This window comes from Pezoporus flaviventris, unplaced genomic scaffold (genome assembly GCF_033815535.1).
Source record: "Pezoporus flaviventris isolate CSIRO_AGI_PZ_B2104156 unplaced genomic scaffold, CSIRO_AGI_Pfla_v1 ptg000079l, whole genome shotgun sequence".
NCBI classification, from domain to species: Eukaryota; Metazoa; Chordata; class Aves; order Psittaciformes; family Psittacidae; genus Pezoporus; species Pezoporus flaviventris.
The window spans coordinates 1,129,364-1,153,834 of NW_026892627.1; the positions used below are offsets into that span (position 1 = coordinate 1,129,364).

At 43.5% G+C, this 24,471-nt stretch overlaps 1 protein-coding gene and 1 long non-coding RNA gene across 4 annotated transcripts in view; both read right to left on the reverse strand.

The window, feature by feature from the left end:
• The window catches only part of PTH1R (parathyroid hormone 1 receptor), a 109,634-nt gene that overhangs the window by 24,235 nt on the left and 60,928 nt on the right, over positions 1-24,471 (reverse strand). Inside the window, exons 2-4 of one of the 3 annotated variants that reach the window (XM_061474513.1) lie at positions 21,353-21,552; positions 9,555-9,665; positions 7,867-7,985 (exon numbers count right to left, since the gene is read on the reverse strand). In XM_061474513.1, coding sequence (XP_061330497.1) covers positions 7,867-7,985; positions 9,555-9,594 — 159 coding nt within the window. In that variant the 5' untranslated portion in view covers positions 9,595-9,665; positions 21,353-21,552. Of the gene's footprint in view, positions 1-7,866; positions 7,986-9,554; positions 9,666-21,352; positions 21,557-24,471 lie in introns of all 3 variants that reach the window. The other 2 variants (XM_061474512.1, XM_061474511.1) reach the window with 2 other exon arrangements.
• On the reverse strand, positions 19,916-21,361 carry LOC133280114 (uncharacterized). Its single transcript, XR_009747076.1, has 2 exons — positions 21,238-21,361; positions 19,916-20,854 (listed from the first exon to the last, which is right to left on the reverse strand). It is a non-coding gene; the product is annotated as an uncharacterized LOC133280114 (long non-coding RNA).

Sequence of the window (24,471 nt, forward strand, 5' to 3'; positions counted from 1 at the left end):
CTGATCCCCCTCACATTTCTTCCTGTTTCTTCATTTTTTTCCTGTGCTTATTGCACTTGCCATCTCCCTAAGGAGTACCCAACTTGTCCACTTCCCCTGCCAACAGAGCTTGCAAAAGAGTGCTCTGTAAACCTTCCCTTCACAAGGCTGAGCTAGTCGTGGTTGATCCTGAAGGATGATGGGCAGGATGAGGTCCCCTGTTGTGGGTGAGCTGGTTTTGGGGTTGGAAAAGTGATTTGTGAACAAGTCATGCACCATGACCTCTCTAGGTCATGCTCTGTGGTGCCCTCAGGCACTGCACATTCTCAGGGCACTTCATTGCCCTCATCGTCTCTGTTCACACATTGCAAAGCTCCACCAAACCACAGCCATTTGTCTTATACAGCCAGGTGAAATGATCTTTCTGGAGTGAGCTAGCCCACCTGGTCCTGACTTCCTAATCTCGATCCAGCCATAACTCAAGAGACTCACAATAAACCAAGCTGCAAAAAACATTAAGTACTATTTCAGCTGTATTGACCTGTAACAAGATCTCCCTTTCCCCCCTCCCTCTTGGTCTGGTGGGAGACTTCCTCTCTGCTCCCCTTTGCCCCTCAGCTTTCCACCAGCCTGACCTCAGGGTAGAAACTTCACAACAGCCTGGCAGCTTTAGGAGAATAGGAAACCAATATAGAGCTAAAAATGGCTTCTGCATGAACTCAGTGCATGGAAAAACCAAAATAAACAAAACCTAGCCACCATGGGTATCCATGGGCTGGATGTGGTCCCCTCCCACAAGGATCCTTGCATTCTCCACTCCCTGAGGTTTGGACATCTTCCAGATGTGTGACCCTCAGAGTAGCTGGCTCTGACATTTTCATACTGTGCTTGGGGCTCAATCTGACTCCTAATTTGCCCACTTCCACCAATAGGGAGATAATTTGCATTGATCTGAATCCAAAAGAAAACTGCTTTCTGCTGCAGGACAGGTCAAAGCTACATCAGAGCACCACGCATGGGACTTTTGAGGCCCTGTCCATTGTGAAACCATGGCTGTGCTTTTATCTTGCATTGCAACCAGGTGTAGGACCTTCTGTGTGAATGGTATTTCTGCTCCCTCAAATTCTATTATGGTTATATGAGCTTATAAAGTGGATGTGGTCCTCTAATTTAGGTGTCTATGATGATGGCTCCATCAGAGCTGGCCACCTAAGGGCCCAGCAGCTGTAAGAAAGAGGTGCTTCTATTTTAACGAGAGGATGGTGCCCTCAGCCATCAGCTGTACTGTCTGGGTTGTCACAAGCATTGTCAGAATTGGCTAACTCAAATGGAAGTGTTTACATTTATACAGCAAGTCCCATCCATTTGAGTCTCAGGTAAGAGATCTTGCAACACTTAGGACTCAATTAAATTGTCTTTACACGTGTCATTTTAGATACCCAAGTGTCCTGTCTGGCTTCAAGCCTCTTTTACATAAGGGAATGTGTTTCCTCTGGGTCCGGTGTGGTATCTGCAGTTCTCTTGTAATTGTCTTATACACCCTAGGACACCTCATTTAACTCTGGGTGTAAATGACACCTATGTTTCAGCATGTCTGAAAACTTCAGGGCTTTGCTCTTCATATCTCCTGTTTCCTTTGAGTGGCACAGAGAGGGACACGGGTGACTGAGACATATTTTCTAGATGACTGATGGCAAACTCCATTTTGAGTAGCACTGCACTGTGCCCTGTATCCAACTTTCTCCTTTCATCCTTTTCCTTTCCCCTTTGTTAGACAAAAGCAAGATTCTGCAACATTTATGTTGTGAAGCTGAAATGGATCCAGTGGTCTTTTGAGGGGTTGGCAGGCTATACTGAAGGGTGGGATTAGCAGTATATAAGGATGGAAGCATATGTAAGGGCTTTCCAGATCAAGTATCTGCAAAGTTTTACAAAGCTGCTGATTCAGATGTTGCTAATGACATGTTTGAAATTAACAGGGGAAGCATTTTTCTGCTTTGACTGATAAGCAATGCCAGAAAGACTCTGTCAGTAGCTTTATTCATTATTTTCTTGTCTTTTTTTTTTTTTTTACAATAGACATGATTAAAAAAAAAGCTTAATGGCAGGGAGAAGGGGTATTTTGCTAAAGGCATGAAACAGTCAGTGATTTCCAAAGCCTCTAGACTAAAAGTATAGGCATGATATAAGGAGTGAATTACAGGGCTGCTTGTAAAAATGAACACATCTTGAAGATGCTTTTTTTTTTTATTCCTACAAATACTTAAAACATCTGCCCATCTTTCATGGTGCAAATGTACGACACTGATGGCATTTCGTCTGTATAACTCAGTATAAACTATGTAAACAAGTTTTATGCCATCAGTTTGAGGCTACACAAAGTTGTTTGCTTTTAAAAGGACCCCAGAGAGCTCCAAGAACAAAGGCCAAGTGTAGAGGATTTTTGGTTTGAACAATGGTGTTTAGATAAAGCAGCCCTGCAACATGCTGTGTCTTTCCCATTGTGTTTGACATGCCATGGAATCTTGAGGCCTTTCTGATTTCCCTAGAAGCAGTAAACCCACCATGATCTAAACAAGCAGTAGCAGATGAAGACAGGATTGGTGCAGTGAGGTTAGATCTTAGGATGGTCCATCTTGCTAGACTGGTGGTTTCCAAGCTGAGCTAACCTCCCAAGTTGCTGGCTTGTATTTCCTTTCCCCATGATTTCAGCAGATGTAGGTCACGCTTGCCCTTAAGCTCATCCTTGAAAACAGGCTGGGTTTGAGTTGTTTAAAAAAAACCCCGTGTTTGGCATTAGTGTTGTTTTGGGGGATATGGGAATGAAGAAAATTTCTGCTTATTGAGCAAAATATGCCATTACTCCTGTAATGTCTGAAAAGGAGATGAGAAAAATTACCATGCTGAAAGGTGCTGCTATTGGCTGGGATGCGTGGAAGGGGGCTGTAGTCAAAGTGTTACTATGGGTTTTGGAGAGAAATGCCCAAAAGCTGCTTCTTCATGACAGGGGCATACCAAGACTTTCCATGTATGCCACGTTTTATCCAAAGACTGAGGAACTCTTAAGAACACAGGTAGCCCTCCCATTTTTAAGGGAACCTATGAAAGCGGTAAGTGAATGGCTAATCTGGGCCAGACCAAAGGTCCTTTTACCTGTGCTCTCAGTCTTCTACATGCCCATGAACAGATGTTTAAGTACAGATCAAATACAGAATACATATAGAATATACATACACACACACCTACGTGTCTGTCATCTAGTGGTTACGTAGCGATGCTGTATAGCTGTATACCTCTCCCAGTGTTCAGCAGCTTGTGGTTCAGCAATGTGAAACACACAGGAGACAGATAAACATTCCCTTTCCTTCCCTTGTCCCACCTTCTCGCTTTAAACACTGATGGAAAATAAACAAAGGGTGCTGTGGTGGTAAACCACAGATCTCTCATCTTATCTGTTCAGAGGCAGGGAGACTTTCTGAAGATACAGGGTGTATTTAGGATGGGGGATGCCCATATATGTCTCCTGGAGAAGTAGTTGGAGAACAAGATTTTCCACCATCTTTGCTGCACTGGTGAAGTGTTATCTTAAAGGAAGAATATGGTAGAATATATACAGACTGTGGTGTAGTGGTGGCTTTCAGCACTGCCCAAAGACACAAAGAAAACTGTCTTGTCTTCCCATGACATGCTGCTAAAACACCTTTCCACAAAGCTTCTTACTAATCCTTGCTAAACAATTGTCTTTTACAGGCCATGTGGGGGACATGGTTGTTTGCATCAAGATTAATGCTATCTGCAAGCTATTTTGGGAAACACACTTCAATAGCTAGCTGCAACCTACCTGCTTTCCTGGCTAAAGAGAGGACATCAATCTTCAGTGCTGTCAATCCCGCATCCTTTAGCAGTGCTAATTTTCCCTTAGAAAACAGCCCAAGAGCAATTGCTCGCTGGGCAGTTATAAGCTGTAATTCTCCTGGCTCTGATGGCTTTAGCATACTTTGCTAATTTCAGAACGCAGTTTCCATGCTGCTCTGTGTGAAATAATCCTACTGATATGGTTCAGGAAAAGGTAGCGAAAGATGCAAACTTGCTCTGGGGCCCTATGTTTGCTGCTTTGGTCAATCTGATAATTATCCCACAGTGGCTAAAATGAGAAAACTACACACTTAAACAAACATACATGGACATATATATGTGTGCGTGTGCGCATGGACATGGGTTTTATTAAGGGTGTGTATCTGTACATATGCCTATCTATAAATATAGGCCTATTACTAGGGATAGTAATGCAGATATATATATATATCTCGTAACAGACAGACATTTTTCCTAACGCTTTCTAATGCATAGTTTCTTACAAGTTCCTCTGGTTGCATCTGTTCAGATGCTGTCCTACTTGGGAGTCAGCCCACAATCTCCTTTCATAACATTGGTTAAATGCAGCTGTTACTGGTGATGCAAAGATGCTGTTCCCCAGGGGAAGACATAATAATAGAAAACAATCTCCCTCTAAAGACGACTAGTCTATCTTGCCAAATTCTCCAATTCTGACATCTCTTAACATATTTACTTCAAAAAGAAAAATAATCAAAGGAAGGTTTATTAATACCAGTGCTTCAGAGCCACTCTTGGGTGTGAAAGACAAGAGGCCTTCCTCGCTCTCTGGAAGTCATCACCCAAATGAGAAATAAAAGATGGTTATTCCTTTTCTTTTTGTTTTATTTCCAGAGTGCTTTTCATTCCAGGAGCCCCAAGAGACCCACAGCGTGTATGCATTGCTTCACTTGTTACTAAAATGAAGCCACCTGTATGGCAAAACAAGGCAACTACATGACCACATGCAGCTATGTCACTATGAGATGAGTGCACGGCTGGACTGAGGAAAGCAACGTCTTGCAAATACAAGGTTAATAATGATTATCATAGTGAGTAATATATGCTGTTGGAAAGCATTTGTTAATAAGATACAATTCCAAAACTGAGGAAGCACAAGAAGGATGTGGACCTGTTGAAGCAAGTCCAGAGGAAGCCACAAAGATGCTCTGAGGGCTGGAGCATCTTTCCTATGCTGAGAGACAGGCTGAGAGAGCTGGACTTGTTCAGCCTGGAGAGCCTCCAGGCACATCTTAGTGCAGCTTCCAGTGCCTAAAGGGGCCTACAAGAAAGCTGGAAGAGGGGCTTTTGACAGGGACAGGTAGAGATAGAACAAGGAGTGATGGGACAAGGGGGAATGGCTTTAACCTGACAGAGCGGAGACTGAGATGAGATCTGAGGAAGAAATTCTTCCCTGTGAGGGTGGTGAGGCCCTGGCACAGGTTGCCCAGAGAAGCTGTGGCTGCCCCATCCCTGGCAGTGTCCAAGGCCAGGTTGGACAGAGCTTGGAGCAACCTGGTCTGGTGGAAGGTGTCCCTGTCCATGGAAGGGTGGTTTAGAACTGGATGAGCTTTAAGGTCCCTTCCAACCCAAACCATTCTACAATTCTATGAGAAGCAGTAATTTTCCAAGTAAGAGCAGATGCTGAGTGTAAAAATGCAGTTTTCTGCATCATGACACCTCACCAAATATCTGTCCATTAGGAAGCACAGTCCATGTTCCTTATCTGTGCAGTGACCACTCAGGAGACACAGACAGAGATAGGTACATGAAACCCAGGGCAACAGACTGCTTTCAGCCTTTTTAGCAGCCTGTGGGTGGTGGTCTGTATTTCCTCCCTATGCTAGTAAAAAATGGACAACTCTCTTCTTCCCCGTGCCCTTCTCCTGCAGTTTTACCTTGACCAAGTCCTAGCTGCCAGCGTGGAACATTTAAAAGAATGGACCTCTTTTCCCTAAGGGAAGTCTAGGAGAGTTGCTTGGAAGGAGAAGTCTGCAGCAGAAAACTCCCAATTCAGGATATGGCTGAGAGGGGTTGAACAGGGGAGACAATGACTTCAGAGAGTTTAAGAAGTTGTGCAACTTAGAATCATAAAATCATAAGATAGTTTGGATTGGAAGGGACCTTCAAAGGTCATCAAGTCCCACACCTCTACAATGAGCAGGGACATCTTCAACTAGATCAGGTTGCTCAGAATCACATCCAGTCCGGCCTTGAATGTCTTCAGGGACTGTGCATCTACCACCTCTCTGGGCAACCTGTGCCAGTATTTTACCACCCTCAATGTAGGAAATTTCTTCCTCACATCCATCCTGAATTTTCCCTCTTCTAGTTTAAAAGCATTAATCCTCATCCTATTGCAACAGGTCCTCAGAGCCTTCTCTTCTCCAGGCTGAACAATTCCCACCCTCTCTGCCTTTCCTCACAGGAGACGTGCTCCAGCCTTCTGATCATTTTTGTGGCCCTCCTCTAGACCCTCTCCAATAGGTCCATATCTAATGCTGTTAGTGTGAGCAAGATTTTAATGACTCCAACTCCTACTCCAGAAACTTCCCAGAAATCTCTTGGGGCTAAAATAGTTGTTTTCACTATATGGACTGGGAAAATTTAAGTCCCAGCAAACTTGATCTAAATGTCAATGTTGTCTGCCACTGAGACAACATGCTTTGCTGTTAAGTACCTGGTGTACACAACCTTGTCTGTTCCTTGACGATGTGATATAAAGCATGCAGATGTTCAAATAACATCTTTCCTCACTAAACAATTTCATTCATATGTTGCTTCACTGCTGAGAAAAAAACCAAAAAGGCAAAAAAATTTCTGTGCTGTGGTTGGATTTAAAATTAAGAACATTCTCCCAAAGGGACTGTGTATCAACCTCAAGCCTGCTCCCCACTGTGAAGCTTGTGGTTGGATCTTTATCTTCTGCTGTCTGAAAATAACCCGTGCTGCAAATGATCACTCCCTAATGCCATATCCAAGGAGGACATCTTTCAAATACCATTGAGAAAACAAAGGTTTCTGCTAAATTCTTTTCAAATTACAGAAATAGAGCGGCAACCTCATGTGGGTAGAAATGTCTTTCTCTGAGAAATGAGGTCACATCCTCTTAGGTGACTCCACTGACAGCTTTGCTGTCACGTTAGCATGGAATTGCTTCTGTGATGCACCCAGCTTGGGAGGCATTCAGTAGTACCACAGAGTCCCAGCTGGGCTCAGACACAGACAGAGAGGTAGGAAATTCCTGCCAGCTATTATTTTGCCAATGACCTGAATTTATGTAAAAATAAGGCACATAGCTCTGATGTACTGATAGGCAACACCTCCTTGCCCCCCCTCCCCCTCCTTTTCTTTTTCCTCCATGTGCTAGGAATCCTTTCTCTAACTTTGGACTGGTGTCCCTGTTTCAAAATTGTGACGACACCAGAATTAGTTCAAGATCCGTTCTTATATGTTAATTTGCTTTAGCAAAGGATTTTTTTGCTACCCATCTCCAATGAACAGACTATGTAAAAACCTATGATCCTTCATCTATACCTCTCAACCAAGAGGTTCACTATTAATCACCTACAGAAACAGGATTGCTACCGGTTTGACTGACACTTTTTCTTGGCTGTGTTTGTACACCTCCTAGCACAGACAAGCGCATAAACATCGGAATTATTGGTAACAACCTGGTAGCAAAATTATTGCCTGGTGGGGAAGAGGAAGTTGCAATGCATGGAACAAGCTCCAACCACTTCTTAGTGTTTCTGAGCTCGTTTCAAGTTTCCCCAAGATCTCTTTAAAATGGGATCATGGCAGGTGGAAGAAGCCTTTTTGGCTTTGAGGACAATTTCAAATTCAAATAATTCTGCATCAAAACAAAGATGTGGCTTTGGCAAGCTCAGACGTAGTTTCCAAGAGGAGGCAGCAAATTATAGCTCATCAAGGGTTTTAAATGAGAAATGCTCCAAGTGTTAGCCATGGATGAGGCCAACACTTCATGCTCCACACACAAATGCAGTTGCCTACCCTTTCCCTCGTCTCATTGGTGAGAAACTTGGCACATTCACTGTAGTTTGCCCAGGTGCGGTTGTTGCCTGGGACCAGCTCCCAGCTCCCGTTCAGGTCACACCGGCGATAAGCATGGCCTTTGGGAGAGAAATGAGAAACAGAGTAAACAGGACTAGACCTGGTAGAGCAGGAAAAGCTTCTTCCAGTGGTGGTTCCTATCAACCTTGATGCCTCCTGCCTGCTTTGAAGCTCAGCTGCAAGAACATAGTTTCCATCTCCTTGGCAACTTTATCAATTTTCTAGCTGAGAAACACCAGAGAGCTAATAAAAAGTTGCACTCAGTTTAGGTTAAGATATAGGGTCTACAAACCAAGGAGAGATGCTTTAAAAAGTCCCAAAGCACAAAATCATCCTCAGAGTTGCAGCTCTCCCTATGAAAATAAGCAGTAACCTATATTATGCTGCTCTTTTTTTTTACAGATTCAGTACACCTTAAGATAGATTTAATATGGTTACCCTCCACATGATGATGATGAAAGAAGAGAAGGCGAAGTTTCATTTTAGGTTTCAGCTGACAGATGAAAGCATCCATGTGCAGAGTTTTAGGCTGGTGGGTATCATTTCATGAACTGTGTGTAAGAAGTTACACATCACAGTTGATAGTCATGAAACCAGTCAACAGATCTGTCTGTCCTGTGACTACAGAGAGAGAGCGCATAGAGACCTCTGCACCTTAATCAGTCAGTCTTACTTTGACTTGCACACTAGCTCATTTGACCAGTGGATATCAGTGCAGTGTGGAACCTGTGCCATGTTGGATTGTGAAGAGAAAAAGGATGGATTGCCTGTTTCTCCTGGCCTCCAGTGTGAAGTGCATGTTCAGTCCCTCTGTGAGAGGTCATCAGCCAGGGGTTAAGCTGGCTCAGCTCACGGACCCTTCTAGAAAAGTCAGGACAGACTATGAGCAACTGCGGTGCACTGGAATATCATTACTTGTTTTCTGAAAAGAGCATCAGTACTCTGCAGAGCATATAGTCTTAATTCCCTAATTTTTCAGCCTTTGGGTGCACAGCTTTCCCTGAGAAAAGAGAATGCTTTAGCTTTGAAAATACACTGAGGAGCGAGTGTACTTCAATTGCTTCTGAAAACATGCACAGACTTTGCGGCACCACAAGCAAGCCAAGAAATGTGCTGCCTGAGGGAAAGTGAGATGGGGAGGAATTCACATGTTCTGGTTACTGGCGCTGTTCTCAGAAACCCACCATAGGGGTCTGGGCAGAGATCAGGGGCTAGAATTAACAAACGCGTGAGGAATATAAATTGGAAGAATATCTTGCAGGTTTCTATTGGTATGCAGTTTGCAGTGTCAAACAAATACAGATTTGTAATGCTGCAAGACTACCAAGTGGTAAGCTTGCAATTGGTGCTTATAACCCTAATTAGACACCCCAATCAGTGCCTAACCCCATTACAGTCTGGGTTGGGCAGGTGGGAAACTTGTCACTGTCTAGGTTAAAACAGCTTTTCTTTCAGCATAAAACCATAATGGCTGTTTCTTTACTTCCCTTTCTCTGGCTTACTCCTGACTGGGTGGGAGTCACCATGTCATAAAACAGGGATGCTAAAGAGGATTTTAATTTTCTGATTCCCAGGCCTCCTTTTGTTGCAGCTTATCAGGCTTTGCTGACACTAAGGTCAACACATACCTTTGTGATTGAAGTCATAGATGTACTCAGGACATGGCATAGCCACCACTTTGCCTGGCACACCTTCAGGCCAGCAGACGATACCATCCCACTCAGGAAGACAGAAGCCATCTGTGGAAGAGACACAAAGATACAGAGGAGTCACTGGACCTCCAGAGTCCTGCTGTTTGGAGAGGGCTGTCCTTGAAAAAGCCATCAATACTGTCACTCAGTTCAAGAAAACCGCTCTTAGTCCTCAGTACAATTTTCTTCTCAGTGTTTAGCTCCAGAAGGTACAACTTCTCACAAGGTTTATTTCAGAAGGACAGGTTCCCCAACATTGGACACTTTTAAGATTCGGCTGGACAGGGTGCTGGGCCATCCAGTCTAGATCATGCTTTGCCAAAAGGTTGGATGAGATGATTCTTGAAGTCCCTTCCAACCTGGGATTCTAGAATTCTATGGGATAATACCTGATGAGAGTGGTCAAAGATTTTGGAAAGCTGCTTTCCCTTGTGGGCTGGAAGAAATGAAAATGAGGCAGGACAGCAGAGTGGAGAACAAGAGGACCTAAACAGTCAGGACTCTGTAGACTGATGGGAAACATGGAAAAACCCAGGCAAGTTTGGTTATGTATAGCCTTGATATGGCAGCACATATCTGAGCCTACACTAGCAAGGAGATGGATTATGCTGTGGCTACATTACTGTGAGCCTCAGAGGTACCAGTTCAGGGAAGGTACTCATGCACATGGAGTGGGAGGGCTGTGATTTAATATCTACATGCCATTAATCCAAATTCAGCTGTATTTTTAACTCATTATTTGCATCAGCTGGTGCTATGCTATACCACAGTGTTCTGCTGCTTTCTCAGATGTGCTTGTGTGCCTGAATTTGGTTGTTCTTTTAATTAACACTAAGACTAGCAAGAATCTATAGAGAGGTGTCTGTAGCACTATTTCTAATCATAAATAGAGAATATTCCATTACCTTGCCTCATAAGGTGTGAAACAATGGAATTTCTGTTTCGTAAAGATTTGCATCCTTTCCCATCTGACAGCCTTTTTGCTTAGGACTTTGCCATTGTACCTCTACCTCTATTTTCCTCATTGTGCAAGATGCAGTGCAATCATGTACTGATCGATTTGGAGCTGTGCCCATGCTAACTGGCTGGCAGTGCATGCACACTAATTGACCAGTTGCCTGCCGCCAAGAACAGGGTGACATGGCTGAGCTTTCCCAGCTTCCCCATGTCTACCCTTTTTCCCCAAACCTCTTTTTTCTTTTTTGAAAATTGGCAGGTATATAAGTACATACTGTAATTTTGCAATTATCCAGAACATAAGAAAAAATCAAGCAGGTCTTTTAATGACCCATAATTATGAGAAGCTTTGCTTCTCTCTTCACAAATGAGGTACTAGCTGATCATTCAAGGCCTCCAGGTTATGTCCTATGCGGGCTAAGAGCGTCTTCAAGGAGCTCTGCAGCCCGTGCGATTTGCCACCAGCTTCTGAAGCAGCTGAGATACCAGTGATGGAGACAGACTCCCCTGGGAGATGAGTGCCCACCCTTGCATCAGTCTCATCTTCCTCATTGTCTGTTCATTCTTTCTGCAAGGGACAAAGCCAGAACATACCCACATTTAGAAGTGTTGAGAAATCCTCCAGGCATCTCAAAAAACTGTGGAACTTGACCTCATTTTCAACATTGCTTTAAAAAGAGGGAACTCAAACCCTGTTCTCCACCTGTTTTATCCTTCCAGCTCGTCAACCACCCATTTCTGCAGCTTTTTGTCCGTAAGCTTCCAGTTCCAAAAGGGTGCAAGTTCCAGTTCAGATGCAGACATTCAACATGGGCAGGCAGGACTATGCAACCAAGCTTAACCTGGTGTTTACATATGCCTTTGTGTTGGCCTGCAATAGCTGCACCTACCAATTAAAACCCAGCTGCAGTAGAGGATTTGAAGTGAAGAGCAAAAAATAGTGAATCTACCCGAGGTCTGTTTTCAGAACTGCCTCTGTCCCCTGTACCCATGGCAGCCGATGAAGGAATTTATCAACAGCCTATAAAGTGTCTGACAGAGAGGAATTATACATGAATGAAAAATAAAATGAAACGGACCGCTCTTATCTGCACAAGAGCTCGGCTTGAAAAGAAATGATAAACATGACCAAGATCTCAACATGTTTCATTAGTATCAAAGCTAGTGCCTTAGCAATCTTTCAATCAAAGTGCAATTTATCCTTTATAATGAATGCATTTTCACAAGATTAAGCAAGATCCAGGATTGATTTAAAGACCTTTGGCTGGTATTGTACCCTCTAGGGTCAGAGCTGACAGTGATCAATTCAGTTTGCTGGTATTTCAGGGTATGAAAAACAACAGAAAAACTCTGAAGAGCTGATTTCTTATGTTTAACTTAGTGCTAATAAAGAGGACCCAACTAATCACTGCCTATCTTCTAAAACTTTAACTGGGAGTGAGGATAGGGGAGCTAAATACCTCTGTATTGTTTTCATAAAAAAGAGGAAGAAGCTTATTGCATTTGCTCCACTTCCAGTCACATTAGAGGAAGAATAATACTAGATTTCCTATTCATGGAAACCAGGAAAGCCCTTCCCTTTGGCTCATTATGTTGCAGGATTACTTACACTGTGAAAACTGGTTTATTTATTTTCCAGTTCTCTGAAAGGATCAAAACAAAAAGGAAAAAAAAGTAGCCTACAGAATTTGGATTAGGACAAAATGTTATTGTCTCTGAGGTTTTTTTTTGCAGACAAGAAAGTAAATGAAAATTTAATTTAGCACTCAAAGTGGTCTTACCTAAAATAAAACCAATTCCTTTTACAAATAAATAGATGTGGGTAAACTTGAAAATGAATGCTGGGGGGAAACAACACTGAGGAGAAAATGTCATGCTCTGAAATACTGAGAGAAAAACCTTGCACTTTTCTACGATCTTCAGAATAGCTTACAAAGGTCAGCCTTCACTTGTAAGTAGTTTCATTTAGTATCATACTGCAATATTTGTCCAGAAAATATTAATGTGGAAAAGTATCTGATGTGTACACCTTCCTTACAGCGTAAACATTCACACACACATTTGAAATGGACTCATTCAAAGGAAAACAATGCTTTCTGGATAACAGAATATACAATTGTTTCTTTTGGGGTACTTTGATCCCCACAGTCCTTGCAAAAAGCAGAGGACACCTCTGGACTGGTGTTTTATCATGTGGACAATTTGGGAAGCCATCAGCTGCCCCCAAAAATTTGGAAAAAAAAAAAAAAATCAGGTTTGCTGCCTCTTATTGCATCTGAAATATTTTATTGCCTGTGTATTGACCCATGGAATTGATTCATTTAACCTGATTAGGATTTGGTGGGAATTGATCTTCAGAAACCATCCAAGAAAGTTGCAAATGAATCTGTCATTGTTATCATGAACTGTTGCAACACAGAAAAACCTCTGTAGCCTGCTCTCCATCTCTCTGTCATCCCCTAGCTCTCTCTCCCCACTCTGTTCTTGGAAAACACATTTCAGCCAGATTTGAAGGAGGGGTAAGAGATCTCAGCCTGCCAATTTCATGGTGATAGATGATCAGTAAAGAGCAGGTGAACATTTGGCACCTGCCACCTGGCAACCAGTCTTTGCCAACTGACTAGCCAACTGGCACATGCATAACTTAAAATTAGGTACAGCATGGCTGTTTCTTGCCAATCCAGGGTGCCATAGGTAAGGCAAGGGGAGAGGAACTGGGTTGGGAAGAAGGACTGACAACTACTAGTTTGTAGTAGGGGGAAGCTGGAGAGAACATCAACAGGTCAAGTCAGGTGCCTCTGGATCTCCTGGTTGCAGAAAGAATTGAAAAGTTTCTAGACTGATTGAAACCCTTGGAAAACATTTTTCAAAATGGAAATATTGGACCAGCCATGCTTTCTGACTGCTCGATCCGCTTTCCTGAATTTTAACACAGCCAAAAGCTTTTTCTCCCCTCTGTACATGCCTGTTGTCCCATACAGTAGCCCCACTGTCCTTCTCTCACTCCTTCCTCCAATACCTCTATTTTTCCATCTAAGGAGACAAATCATCAACCTTCTGACAAGACAAGGAGTAATAGCTTTAAACTAAAAGAGCATTTATTCAGACTAGGTATGAGGAAGAAATTTTTTACAGTGAGGGTGGTGAAGCACTGGAACAGGTTGCCTCGAGGGTGGTAAATGTCCCATCCCTGGAACAACTCAAGGCCAGGCTGGACAGGGCTTTGAGCAACCTGGACTAGTGGAAGGTGTCCCTGCCTGTGGCAATGGGGTTGGAACTAGATGAGCTTTAAGGTCCCTTCCAACCCAAACCAGTCTATCATTCTATGACTCCCAACATCCCTTGCTTACTCCCTCACCTTGTCTCCTCTGGTCCACCCAGCCATGTGGCACCTTTATCATTAATTTCACCAGTTTGAGACTACTGGGAACAAATTCTGCACCTTCTGCCTCCAAGTTTCTCCTATTTTACTCACTCTAGAGGTCACTTAATAACTGAGCTGATTATACAATGAGGAGGGAAAATACCATATATTTCATTGGTATTGTGCTGGAATCCAAACAAGACTTTTCTTTTTGTTTTCCCAAATATTTCCAACATTTTTTTATTGGTTTATAAAAACATTAACAGTACTAACAACTTGGCTTCTCTCTGTTGTTTTTCTTTTCCCCTGGTCATTTCTCAAAAGAAATCTATGCTGAGTTACAAAAAGAAATCTGAAAAATGGTGAGGAGTTTCAGGAAAGCAATAAAAAGAATCTGAAAGCTGACAATTTTTCCTGATGGTTATGTTATAAAATAAAATTTAAAAAAATTTACAACCTTTTTTTATAAGCTGTCATTAGAAAAAAAAATGCACCACCTGCAAGTAGTGTGCTTTTGGCATGCTAAATACAAGTCATTCTCTCCTGGGACACTTAACAATATTTAGAAGCATAGATAATCAGAAGGGTTCCAGTTCATCCTAACTGCCAATAGAAAAGCTCTCAAAAATTTCTTTTTTAGGTGAAAAATAATTTGAAGGTTCAAATATGCTGTTTGGGTTGATACAGGTGAGTAGGTTTGGGACACAGAGCCACATGTTCTAAGCAAACTGGGAATGCAAAACATTTCTTTCTTTGGAAGAAACAGTAGGATTCACTGAAGATGTAAGTCAGAAGGAATTCATAAACTTTCAAGAAAACAAGAAAATCTCACACATATCCCACATCCCAAGCATCTTGGATGTGTATCAGTCATTCAGGCAACATTTTCTCAGGCATTTATGTACGCCAGTGAAGCTCCTCTAAATTCAGAGCCATAACTCTCATGGATGGAGACAGGGAAGGTGGGAATTGCACCAGGGTTTCTCATTGTTTAGAGGACATGACTGACCACTTTAGTGCTGAAGAAATTAGTTTTGTCGGACAACACCAGCAGCTGGAAGTGATGCAAAAACTTTTTCTTTTCTAGAAGCTTTGCAGATGGCTCATCCTGGTGTCTCCCCTTCTGTCTCCATGGTTTGATACAAATTCAGGGAGACAGAGCAATTGTACTCATGGAGAAAGTGAGTATCAGTGACCAACACAGTCCCTGACTACAAGCCTATCACAAGCAGGTAAATGAGTTGGTAAAAGCTGCTGAGGCAGGAATTAAAAGTTTGTCTTTTAAGACTTATTGTGCTTTTTCATCCCTTAGGAGCTGCTAGAAGAGGTTTCACAAGTCCCAAGATGTCCTTGCTACTGATGAAACAAAATAACCTCTCTAGGGAAAAGATGCTAAGTTCCTTTGCTGGAAAGGAAGGAAAGAAGTCTTCCGGCAATTTGGAAAGACTGGTAGGGTGGAAAGATTTTTTTGATGCCCTAGAGGAGAATTAAAGTCTCGGTCTGCTTAATCCAACAAGAGAGAATGAGAAAGAAGGTTTTTCTCATAATACTGCTAAGCACTATGAATGGACATGAGCTACAGAAGTGCAAAAGGATGCAAAAATAACGAGATGTAAACTGGCAGTGAACAAAGCTTATGCTGGAAATTAAAAGAAGTTTCTATCCTTCACATGGGTAATGTTTGTGCTGAGGCCAGTAAGTTCCATTTCCCTCAGTGATTTTTAAATGGTATCATTAAAGCAAAGGGAGGATGTGGCATGAATGGGGCTGGGAGGAGAGCACCATGTCACTTGCAACTTTCTCTGCCATCCTTGTGCTAGGACAGGTCAGTGCATCTTCATCTTACTTCAGTATCGTGTATGCTGCTGTGTTATGATCAGCATAGTCACTTGTGCTTCCTAAAACCATCTCAGTTTTCAGGCTGACTATCTACCTTTCCTCCAGGTCTCAGAAACCATCTTACACCAGAGACAGTTACTTCCAAGGGCAGAAGAAATTCTAAACCAGTCCAGATTATTGTGTCCTTCCATCCCATTACAAAGACGCCAACAGACCTCCCAGTGTAATTCTGCACTCATCCCTTGAGACACCCAGCTCATTGCTTCCTCAAGACAAACTAAGCCATGGCAGAGCTGAGCCTCTCTTTCCACCACCATAGCCCTGCACCAGTAAGGGTCTCTAGTTTCCCGAAGCATTTCCTATAAGGTTGTTTTTCCCTTCTCAGCCCATCAATCCAGCTTGTTCAAATCCTCAGCTTCAGCTGAAGGCAGCCCCAAGGGTTCAGGCAACAAATCCCTCATCAAAATACAGACTTCTCTCTGAGGGACATGTGTTGGGAGAGATGGTGCTAAATGCTGCCTTCATCCACTGCCTTCCCAGGGCTGTGCTTGAGCAAGGATGCAGAGAACATACCACCACCATGAAATAAGAACTCTGAGAAGATGAGACATGTGGTGTCAATTCACCATCTAAGTAGAAGTTACCAGTGCCTCATTGAAGTGCACTGAGTGGCAAGTTCCTCTAAAATCAATCGCAATAGGATGTATACCTATCAGATATAGGTCAGAAAATCTGATTTACTTCTCTGCATGTGCATACCATATATCACAGACCATCTTTGCCCATTGTCTAAGACTAGAGTGTAAAATATTCCAGGCAGGGTGTGCGTCTCAGTTCCTGAGGTGTCTGAAGGTTACTGTTGTAGGGTACCCATTCATCTCACCATTGCTTGGACTGTCATGAACACTGCCTTACAGTAACACCATCCTACAGAGTAGTTACAGCAGCACAGATTACTGTAGTTTTAGAACAGATGTGCCTTGCAACTCTCCTTAGACCTTGAGGGTTGAAGTCTCGGGGCATGGAAATGTAGTCATTATCAGAAACCAATATGATATTCAGGATGGAGTAAGCAAATTCTCTGTTTGATGACTTTGCTGTGGGACTTGCCTTTTGAAGCCCGGGCACAGAGTGCTTTCCGAAAGGGCTGCATCACATACATCTCTTATTTTGTTTTTTCTTCATTTCTGCTTCCCCATCTGAGCCTTGTCAGAAATCCCAGGTTGTTTTGGTGGGAGAGGAAAGGAAAGGCATATTTTGGCCATGTCTGCTCACTTGCTCAGACTGCATCCCCAGGATGTAATGAAGGCTATTCTCTCCTGCCTGCTACTTTTCCCTTGCCTCCTCCCTCCTTTCTTTCTCCCCCAGACTCAATTCCAATTTCTGTGAAAGTGGTACATGCATGTGGAGAACACATTAAAATCATCTGTGAGGCTGCTTGGCAGCTGGATAAATGCAAACATGGTCTTGAGGTGTTTATCTAGGGGTATGGAATATAAATCAGCCCAACTTATTCTGGCACCATGCAAGGCACCAGGGAGACCACATTTGGAATATGGTGTGCAATTGTGGTCACTCTATTACGGGAAGGACATTTGGAGGATTGGAAACAGGCAGGGAGAAGCAACTGAAAAAATGACCCAGCATTTTGGGACAGGAAGGGGAGAAAGGGAGGCTTGGAGGACCAGTGGCTCTGTATAGGGGTATTTGGTGTTGCAGATGCATTGGCTGTCAGAGCATGTGTGTATGAGCACCTGCACACACATATGTATAGGTGTGTGGTGTTGTTGACCTGTGCTGTGCAACTGGGGGGAGGATATGTTATTCTGGGGAAAGATGCTCCCATGCATCCAAGGGCATTTGCGTGGGTAGCTGGGGACATACAGTGGAGTTGTGTGCAGTGTGTCCTGTGCCAGTGCACGCAGCTCTAAACTTCTCTCTGCGTATGGGTTCTGTGTGCTGACCTGCTGAGGGGAGGGTAAGGAGAGAGAGGGGATGGAGGGACGGAGGGATGATGGATGATAGGTGGATACAGGTTCTGCTTATTACTACTCAGAGACCTTTGCTGGTCTGTGTAGCAGTGCTCAGTGGGCAGAACACCCCTTGCATGATCAGCCGTTACAGGGGAAATCTCCCGAGACCTGTTCCTCCTTTGCATTGCAAGACTTATATGGCTACCTAGTAGGCATTTCTTAATGGGATTGGAAGTCCTTGACCTATAAACCTTTGCAGGTAGAGGCCAGCTGTTGGTAGTTTCTATCTCTTGCTAGCTCTAATTCAAGCATGACTGGCAAGCAGCCATCTGTGAAGAGCTGCAAGGCCTTGAAAGTCATCATAGTCTTCTGTCTTGAATGGTAGCTGTGGTAGATGGGTTGGATGGAAGAAGACATCTCTCTGTAGGGTTCCGTGCTTCTTTGATTCATCCTAGAACCACAGATGCCATGAATCTGAACTTCCCCCTCACAGTCTTGTCTGTTTTACTATCCGGAAAGGTCTCCTGGTCCGTGCTGTCCCCCACACAGTGTCCAATGGAGCAGTGACGGCTGTCCCAGGCCAAAGCTGTGCTGGAAGCGTGCTAACAAGGGGTGGTTTGATGTTTGCATGACAGAATTTAGGCCAATGTTCTGGCCCTACACCGTAGAGCCACAAGGACTGAGAGAAAAAAACAGGGTAGAAAGAGAAGGAAAAAAAGCCCTCCAAAACCTACCAAAACAAAACAAAAAACAATAGCAGAAACAAGATAGAAAGAGCAGGAAGAGATATGGTTTTATAGTGGTCTGGGTGTTTAGGGCAAATCCTGAGTGCCCTGGATGCCTTTGTCCCCCTTAACTTCTAAGCCACCTGAGGCTACTCAGAACCCCTGAGGAGACCCTGGCAGGCTGGATGATCAGGGGGTGGTGCTTGAGCCTCTGGAGAGAAAACCAGGAGCAGATCCTCTGCTTCTGCAAGCCCAAAGAGAGCCTGGGCTTGGGTATAGGTCCTTTAGGGACAATTAAGCCATAAACTCAGTTGCACAACCCATGTACCTTAGGTAAATACACACAGCTTCTCAACTAAAAATAAAACCCTCTCCCTAGCAAATAGGTTTATTTACTATAAAAACAAGGCATCTTGAAGCAAGCTGGAACACCTAGGACTCTGAGAAAGGATTGCTAATGGCCTTTACTAATAACAGGTTTGTGTAAAAATCTTTCTTCCCCCACAAAATGTCCCATCTCCTTTTCCAAACCAGGGAAAGACAGGCTTTTAATTCATGGGTGAAAAAAAAGGAAAAGAAAAAAGAAAAAGAAAGCAGGTCTGATGGCATATGGCTGGGAATTTCACTTCATCCCCTTCCAGGTTTAACTTTGGGGTGGCATCAGGCTGCCCACTATGCCTGAAATGTAATATTTGTGTACATAGAAAAGAAATTTTAGGGTTTCCTGTTCTTTCCAAAAGGCTTTCATCTAGAGACTAAATTTAAAGAAAAAAAGAGGAGAAAAAAAGAGGAAAGAAAAGAGGAAAGGAAGCCAAATGCTTGTGGGGACAGGTTTGAGTTGGTTTTGGTGTGTTTTTTTTTTGTTTTAATATTTTGGGTCTGTGTCCCTCACTGCCTTAGCCAAAAGCAGCAGATGACGCACATATCCTGAGAGAGGGGTGCATGGAATCACACCGGAGTGGCTCAGCCCTGTCTCCCCATGGCACAGGTTCGTGTGGGGCTGTACCCATGCCATCCCATGGATCAGAGTCCATGGCAGGTTCTTAGGCTCAGGGATACGCCTGGGAGGTGGGCAGGGGACAGATGACACTGTCTACATAATCTATGGTAGGGGTACAAGAGGAAGCTCACCCTCCGTTAGCTAGTCTAAAGCGAAAAGTTAACCTTTTTAAAGGGAGAAAAAAAAAAAGAAAAAAAAAGGAATTCTGAATCTTTACACAGGAACAGGAATTCATTATTGCTAAAGAAAAGTTTAGAATTGTATTAAATTTTTATGTTTTTATTTGCTAGGACTTTCTTTTGGACTACCAACACTGCTACGAATCATACATATAGTAACCACATGTTTCCACTCTCCAAAAACACTTGGCATGTCTATTACTCACTCTGATGCTCCTTAGTCCCTAATTCAGCTCTTGAGATGCATCTCAGACACATATCTAAATAAATTGCATCTGGTTTATTTCAAGTGAACAAAATATGCTGAACCATAATAGCAGATAAGATATCTGAATACTACTTTTGACAGCTAATTGCATAGGGCAGGAATCAAATGAAAGTTAAACACATGACAGTGAACATTCTTTCCAGACTCTGGAAACCTCCTTCCAATAAACGTCTCTTTCCAGTCTCTACAGGGTGGGTGGACAGCACTACACTCTCCATACTCCCAATCAACTCTATTTTTTCTTCACAATATGCAGTTCTAGTTTTATTATATTTTTATATTTATTTATTATACTGGGTATTATGGCCATTTTTAGTAGCTGGAGGTACATTAAAGATCAGCTCTATGGCACAAAGACAAAGCCAGTGTTGGTCAAGCTTGTGAAGGTGCAGGCTGATCAGCAGAACAACATAACCACTCCCTGGCCACTCTGGTAGGAACTGCGCTGGAAACAGCTGTCTTTTGGCACTGCACTCTGAGGGACATGGCACTTGCTAATAATTGTGCAGGCTGAGGAAAATTGTGGACTTTATAAAACTGAGAAAGTTAAAACCAGCAAAGGGAAAAGGACAACGCTAAGTGGAACAGATGGGAGACCAAGGTCTTCCTGCTTCCAGAGGATGGTGGAGCTTTATTCAAAGTACTTATCTCTTCTGGGCTGGCTGCTTCCTGGTGAAGAGTTCATGAAGTCCATGCACAGCCAGGATCACATTTTCCACTCAAATAACCAGTTCTAGTGCATGTTCTATGCCAAATCCAAGTCTGTGACGGAAGAATGATGTACAGAAACCTCCTCAAAATCTCATTTCCCCTCTTGGGGGCAAGGAGGGTTTCTGTACACACAGGTCCCTCCCATGGTGTGTCTTCTTGTGTTAATCTGTGTAGCCATTTCTAGTCTGTGATTGCCAAGTAAAAGCATTAGGAGTTGGTAGCTGCAAGGCAGAAGAGTGAACAGCAAATAACAGTACAAAAATGGAGGTTCAGTGCTGATCCAGGCTACCTCATTCATTAAGGCCCATGGATATGTCTGAAATTTTAATTTTCCCTTTGTAAAATAGTGGTTGAATGAATAGGGGGTGGAGAGGGAGGAAGGGAAGGAGAAATAAGTTGCAGAGCTGAACTGTGTGAGAAATCAGTGAATCTGAGATAAATCAATGCCCTCACTAAACTCAATAGGAATCTGCCAGTTCATACCAGGAAAAGAAGTGGTCCATGAAATGTACTCAGCAATGAGATGTACAAAAGAGGAAGAGAACCCAGGTACCCACTGCATTGCAGGAAATTTCTAATGCACTTTCCTTATTTCAAAACAAACCTGGAGGCTTTAAAGTGAGAACGATGATGAAAGTTTTGAGTTTCAGTCAAGTGGGATTTATCCAAAGATTTTTGTCAGTTTCTGTCCACCTGGATTTGAATCTTTGTAGCCTCACCTTGAATTCCAGGACAAAAGGAAATGTGGTTTGTGGCTTGTGCCCTGGCTGAAGAGGAAGTAGATGAGCATCCAAATCTTGGATCTGCCACAGACTCTCCTTTGAGATTGGAGGCGAGGCGTTGAATATCCCTGTGTGTCAGATCCCAAGAATGAGGTCACAAGCCCTAACAGGCTTTCATGCCAGCTTACATGATATTTCTATCTAAAAACATAAAAAAATAATAATCAAGGTGTCCCAAATTCCCTCACAGCTTCCTAAAACACAGATCAATTAGCCATGGAATGGAATAAATCATCACACTGGGCTGCGATCACACCCAGGCAGAGGCAGGATCCAAGCAGCCCTCTGCCAGGTGGTATCTGGCAACTTCTGATGAACAGGAATAGACATGGGTGAGTGCAGGACAAGATCTGATTGCACTAAGTGGATTCATACACCCCTTGAGGTAAAGTGGGCCTGCATGGGAGCAAGGAGAGGAGGCAATGGGAAATAAATCTGTTTGGCTTTTCAAAACCTCTTGATATTCATTCAGCATGTAATGCTCAATGCAGTACTGCTAACACCAACACCTTTCTTTCCTGGCACTGCTCCTTTCCCTGTGATGGCTCTGTTGATGTGGCTGCATTATGATCCAGATCAGGAAGCCTCCTCCAAGAAGGCTGCTTCTCAGGTCAGTCAGTTGCACCACTGGCCCGCTCATACTTGCATGCTAAAGGGAGTCTGAAATAGCAAATGAAGGCATTCTTCTTGATGATAAGAAAACTGACCTCTGTGTACACACACAGGTCCTCAGCACCTCTCTTAGCATAACCTGAGTTCTGCTTAGTCCCTGTTAGACATACTGTCTTAACCATACCGGCTTATACTGAAGTCACTCCTTTCATTTGTCATCAAGATGCCCTGCAGAACCAGTTCAAGACATGACATGCAGTTAGGAGTCCATGGGACTCCATTTTCCTTTTGTCTGAGAGGAGAGACATTACTGCTGCCCCTTCACCCCTTCCATCTGGCTGCCTTTGAGCTGGCAGAACAGTGCTTTATTCAGTCTTGTTCAAATCCAGGTATGAACTCAAAGTGTTGATGAGAGCAGGTTTGCAGGAAGAGGTCCCCAGAAGGCTCGAGGAGAAGCAGAGGCTGTCTGCAGACATGCACGTGCCTATTTCTCATAGTTTAAGAGAGCCATGAGAGGAAAGTATGCATGCGTGCCCATAGCAATGGATGTGTCTCTCAAAGTCCTCTTCTGACTATCCACAAGCCGTAACACTGAACACTGAGGGGTGCAGGACAAAACCCCAGAGCAGAGGCATGAAACACAGATCTCAGGCTGAACAAATGTCTTCACTTGTTGCAGAGCTTGCATAAGTGTTCAACACAAAGCAACTCTAAAACAGCCACGGCGCAAAGGCCTCTTTTCCTGTAACCTCTGTGGTTAAGAGCTTTCCTGGAGAGATAGGACTCTCGACTCCAAAGCACTCCTTGTTGACTTGGGCCAGGGGTTTTAGGCAGGAGTTTTCTCCTTTCCCAAACATCCTACACCGCTGGGCTGTACACAGAGTTGTCCCAGATTTAAAGTTGCTCCATGTTGAAGGCTGCTACAGTAGTCCCAGAAGATACTGGCTCTACAAGCAGATTCTGAGGCTGGGCAGCTGAGATACAGTTCTTGCACAAGTGCTTTTTGGTACTTTCAGACATAGGGAAGCAGAACTAATGGAAGGGAATTCAATCTCCTTTTTTACGTTTGACATGCTAGGCAGTAAATTATTGTTTCTGGGAAATAACAATATATATTTAGATTCCCCCAAGCAGAGCTGAATGTGAGTATTTTCCCTCACCAGAAACGATTATGTAAGAAAGGCTGGACAAGTCTCTTCTTTTGATGACTGTGTGATGAGCTTTCCTTATGATCTTCCCAAAACTACTGCCTCACTGTGGGCTTGTCCTTTTTCCTTCTTTGGAATGACAAACCAAGCACAGACTTGAACATGCAAGATGACTGGATACAACATCACAGAATCGTGACAGCTGGAAGGACCTCTGGAGATCATCTAGCCCAACCCCTCAGAAAATATTAAAAAAAAACAAACAAACCAACCAGAAAAAATGGAAAAAAAAAAAAAGAGACATAACATGTGAAGACCTGTGAAGTTCCTTTTCCAATGTAAAAGACAGATGAATTACCCAGACCTCCCCTTCTCTCCTTGTCCAGCTCTGCACCTGCTGCATTCTAGTTAGGCTCTCACCAACCTTTGATAACTGAACCTTGAAGTCTACAGGGAGGAAACAATCCCTCCAAGGAGCCTCCATGTTGTTAGCTTGTGATCATACATCCCCTGGGCAGGACTAATTCAAGGCCACACTTGAAATACTGTGTTCACTTCTGGACCCTCACAACAAGGAAGACATTGAGGTGCTGGAACATATCCGATAAAGGGCAAGGAAGCTGGTGAAGGATGTGGAGCACAAATGTGATGAGGAATGGCTGAGGGAACTGGGGCTGTTTAATCTGGAGAAAAGGAGGCTCAGGGGAGACCTCATCACTCTCTACAGCTACCTGAAGGGAGGTTGTAGTGAGGTGGGGATCAGTCTCTTCTCCCAGGTTACAAGCGACAGGACAAGAGGAAGTGGCCTCAAGTTGTGCCAGGGGAGGTTTGTGTTTGATATTAGGGACATTTTACTCCCTGAAAGGGTTGGCAAGCATCAGAACAGTCTGTCCAGGGCAGTGGTGGGGTCACCACCCTGGAGGAATTTAAGAGAAGCATAGATGTGGTGCTTAGGGACATGTTTTAGTGGTGGACTTGGCAGTGCCAGGTTAATGGTTGGTGCTGATGATCTTAGACGTCTTTTCCAACCTAAATGATTCTGTGATTCTGTTGTTTCAGGCCAAGGGGTGCACTGCTCCCTATGAGCTGTCAAGACAGGAAGGAGCATAGCTACATACTATCCAGAAGATCTTTCAAGGAGACAAGGCCCTTTGTGCCTCTCACATGGAGACCATCAGTCTCATTGCCAATAGGTAGACTTGTTACAGATATAGTAGAACATCAATGCCATAGGCTGCCACTATTATTAAACTGAGGGTCAAATGAACCTGGGCACAGCTCCCGGCCTGCAGAATC